The following is a 4,416-nucleotide window of genomic DNA, read 5'->3' as shown; positions in this document are numbered from 1 at the left end:
TGTTAAAATATATTTTAAAAATTTACTAAACCAAACAGCCTACAGCATTTTTACAGTCTTTATTTTACAGTTAAAATAAATGTTCATCAAATAAAGTCTAATGTTACAACTAATCAGGGATCACTTTAATTCTAACAGTTAACTACAGTAACAAGCTAACATCAACAGGTTTGAGTCATTTCCATGAGTCTGCAGCTGGAAGTTGAAGACGTGTGACAGTCTGTTAAATAATTTTTTCTTACTTAGCTGTTTAGCATTAAGCTTCCATTATCTTTTTTTTACACAGACTGATAGTCATTTTAGTGTTTAGCAAAGTTAGTGTTAGCTTCTGGTAATTTTTTTACTTTAGTGTTAGTTTAAAGGCAGCACGGTGGATCAGTGGTTAGCACTGCTGCCTCACAGCAAGAAGGTCCTGGGTTTGATCCCTGATTTGGACCTGAGGTCTTTCTGTGTGGAGTTTGCATGTTCTCCTCGTGCTTGTGTGGGTTTTCTCCAGGTACTTCCACCCCAACAACATGTACAACAGTTTCCCTTCAGGCCCAGGCCTCCGTTGCAAAAGAGCTCTGTGATCTCAATGGGATTTACCAGGTTAAATAATGGTAAAATAAAGTTTACTTCTTTAAAATTTGAGTTGTTTAGCTGTGTAACCACTTCTTCTAATACATAACGTGTTTAGATGTTTAATGTTAGATTCTGCATATTTTTACTTGTTTGTTAAACTATGACTTCTGCAAATTTTGAAGTATTTAGTCTTAACTTTAGCTAATTTTCACTTGTTTACCATTAGCTTCCACAATTTCTTTTTTTTTTTACATATTTAGCATTTTAGCATTACTAAAGCTATAATTGTGATTAACATATTATGTGTTAGCAAAGCTAATTTTTTGGTTAGCTATTCCCACCACTGGGTTGTTTCATGACCCAGTTTGATCCACCTTCCCACTGCCGTTAGACAGAGTCTCACATTTAACTCTAGAGTTCATTGTTTAATAAATGACTGTAAGAAACTTGATACAAGCCCAAACTATCACTGCTCCACCTTTATACTTCACTGTAGGGACGAGGTGTTTGTGTTTTATTTAATGTGCTTGATGTTCACTGAAGTTGGTTCTGTCTGTTACGACTGAACATCCATCCTTTGGTCTCATCCGTCCAAAGTGATCCTGAAGTCTTCTTATATGGAGATGATTTTTTTTCAAACCTCAGATGTGCAGCCTTTTGTGGTTTTATTTTTTAGACAAACAAATCAAAGCATATCAGCATTTTTCCCCTCTTGTCCTGTTATGACCTTTAACCTTTAACCTGATAACTGAGGCCTGTAGAGTCTGAGACGAGCTCTTTGGTTTATTTCATTTTGAGCACTGCACAGTCTGTCCCCGGGTGAATTTGCTGAGACATCTACATCGCGTCACTTTTCTCTAAAACAATGTATGTTCTTCCTGAGTCCAGCCTGCGTGTAAACCTGCTGATTGTTTTCTCTGTGTGTTCAGGTAAAGGATGTGATGAAGGATGTGATGGCGGGCCTACAGCAGACCAACAGTGAGAAGATTCTGCTGAGCTGGGTTCGTCAGAACACACGGCACTACCCTCAGGTATGTTCCTGTTCTRGGACGAATCCCCAGAGCTAAAAAACAAAATGACTGGTCTTCATGACAGGATGGAAGTCCAGTTGTTTTGTAATTTAAGATTAGCTAAAAAATAACAAAAAAAAAACTGCCTTTATCTAAAATGTGCAAAATCATAGCTTAAAGTAGCAAGAAAAAGAAAAAKTCTAGAAAAAAACAAAATGCTAACGAAAACCACGCTTTAATGGGGACGTGTTTCTGTAACTTATATATTTGTTAAATATAAAAGTTACAACAAACCAAACGTCATATCACCCCTCTTCTNGGTTAGTTCTGTCATTTGAACTTAAGACAAAAAACTTTTGTAAATTAATTGGCAATAATGTCTTTCTTGCTTTAAACATAACTAATAAAATCTTTAAAATAACTAAATCCCGTAGTTTCAAAATGTTTGATTGAATAAAAAATGTATTTGTATGTTCCCTAACATTCACTTTATACAGAATTCTCATAACGTTCTTCTGTAACACAAACAAAGGTTTAGTGTTGGTTTTATATGTGTTGCCCCATACCTCTACACAATAGSTCATATWAGGAGCAACAAATGAATGATATAATGTATGGAGTGTTGGTTGWTCTAAAATATTTTTACTTTATTTAAGAGTCCAATACTTTTACATAGTTTTTGTTTTATATATTTTATATGATATTTCCAGTTAAGTTTATGATCCAAGACAACCCCTAAAAATTTAACTTCATATACTCGTTCCACTATATTATCATCTATGGAATTCTGGATTGGTTGTGTGACCATGTGGTACAGAGATCAATAAATCAACCAATCAGTTGCTCAATCAACCAATCAATTGACCAATTAACCAATCAACCATCCAACTAACAAATCATTCATACAATCAATCAATCAACTGACCAAGCAATGATAAACCTAACACTCCTGCTTGTGTGTTGAAAGCTCAGTTGTGCAGAGTATCTGTTTCTTTCATCTCATCATGTCACCATGAATAAAACCTACAGATCTATCAAAGACATGGTAGATCTGCACAAGTCAATCAACCAAAAGCTCAGTTGTTCAGATAATCTGTTTCTGTTTGTTGATCCTGGTTGGAGGGAAGGTGATTTGGAGTGGAGTTGAAGGCTTCTGGGGTTCATAGTCTCCACTGTATCCATGGGGTTTTGTTACAGGATGTATTTGATACCAATTGTTAGGTGTTGGGTGCTTCAGGCCCCTGACTTAGGTTTATTTCATGCACATTGTTTGGGGGTGTCTGAGGGTTCAGGGTCTCTGAGTTGGAATTGTTCATATCCTTGCTTGGGTAGCTGAGGTTCCTCTACGTTTTGACCCTGCTGTGCACTTGTTGAGTCATGGTACACGTCTGTTGCAGGCGGGAAAGGCTYGTGGGGTCTGGTTTTCAGGCCTGACTGTTGTGGTGAGGGGGTGGGGTCCTCCTGGAGGTGCGTTTTTTGCTCATTATGTTATGATTTGTGTCTGTRTTAATGTTTTATTTTAGTTTCTGTCTTGTCATCTGTTTTCTTCCTCCTGTTTGCCTTTGCTCCAGCCCCGCCCACTCTCACCTGCTCCTCATGTTTCTCTCCCAGGTGTTTCCTGTTTGTGCTCGTTAGTCTCACTTTATATTCTGATTCTTGTTTTCACTTCCCTGTCTGATCATTGTGCTGTTCACAGCCTGTATGTTTGTTGCCTTGCCTTGCCATGCTACACCAAGTGAGTTTTTGAGCTGCCCTGTGAGCAATTTTTGTTTAACAAATCTTTATTTTTTTCCTTTTTGAAGCTGCCTGCACCCTGGGTTCATTTTTGCCAATTTGTAACACATTGGCTGCAGTTGGTGCCTGGAGCTTTGTTTGAGGGGCTTGGTGGTTCAGCCTAGAGTACCACTGCATTTTGGATTAACTTGATGGGTGAACTTGGGGGACTGCGTTCTGGGTGAGGCTGTGATTGGCTGAGTTGTCATAGTGGTGGACACTGAGGGGGGAATTTTACTAACTTAGCAAGAAAAGAAATACTTTGTCAATATTGTTGTTTATTTTAAGCACTCTAAGCTCATCTGCTGCTTTTTGGTTTTCCTCAGTGATGATTAAATGAAAGAATATTTAACCTTTGTCTTCTTTGCTCTTTATTCGCTGGCCCAGCATCCCTAACTGGAGGTAGTCCAGCCGATCGGTCGGCCAAAGCAATTAGGCAGATTTTATTAAATGTTTGGCATCTGCAACCACTAATTGTTCTAAAGTGATTCAATGAGACATATTTATGGGCACATCAGGGCAGCGTATAAACATTTTTGGCACACCACCAGCAGATCTGAAAGGACGTTGACCAGTACATTATATTAACTTTTGCTCTGTATTAGAAATATGTTTAAAGTTTGAAGGCAGCAACTTGATTCTTTTCTCTTTTTTTTTTTGCTGTTTTATTGTGGATCAGCTGCTGGGTTTGGGTTCAGTGATGAGCATGGTTCCTCTAATCAGCTAACAGCAAATGGAGACTAATTTTTTTATGTAGTGATTTAGCTATTACCAACTTTTGAAAACTAATATCAGACCTGTTAGCTTCTGCTAAATGAGGTTTTGCCCACTTTAAAGGATCCCTGATTAGTTGTAACATTAGACTTTATTTGATAAACATATATTTTAACTGTAAAATTGTCAGGTTTAAACACCAAACATTTGTAGAACTGGAACTGTAAGGAAAGACACGAGCAGAGTCAATAAAGTTTTACTTGCAAGGAGAACGTGCCAGAGACTGTTTCATTACACTTCTCTCACACGCTCTGAAAGTCAGTCTCTGCCGCCCACCTGCTTTTATTAACTTTGGGAG

The 4,416-nt window shown here is 37.8% G+C and overlaps 1 protein-coding gene across 1 annotated transcript in view; it reads left to right on the top strand.

The window, feature by feature from the left end:
• Window positions 1-4,416, top strand: part of LOC106530716 (dystrophin) — a gene marked incomplete at its 3' end in the record, with an annotated part of 355,898 nt that overhangs the window by 219,345 nt on the left and 132,137 nt on the right. Inside the window, 1 exon segment of the mRNA XM_014026406.1 lies at window positions 1,491-1,592. Coding sequence (XP_013881860.1) covers window positions 1,491-1,592 — 102 coding nt within the window.

The sequence above is a fragment of the Austrofundulus limnaeus genome, unplaced genomic scaffold (assembly GCF_001266775.1).
Source record: "Austrofundulus limnaeus strain Quisiro unplaced genomic scaffold, Austrofundulus_limnaeus-1.0 Scaffold551, whole genome shotgun sequence".
NCBI lineage: Eukaryota > Metazoa > Chordata > Actinopteri > Cyprinodontiformes > Rivulidae > Austrofundulus > Austrofundulus limnaeus.
Note: the sequence above shows the minus strand (reverse complement) of the source record. Positions and strands in the feature narration are given on the sequence as shown.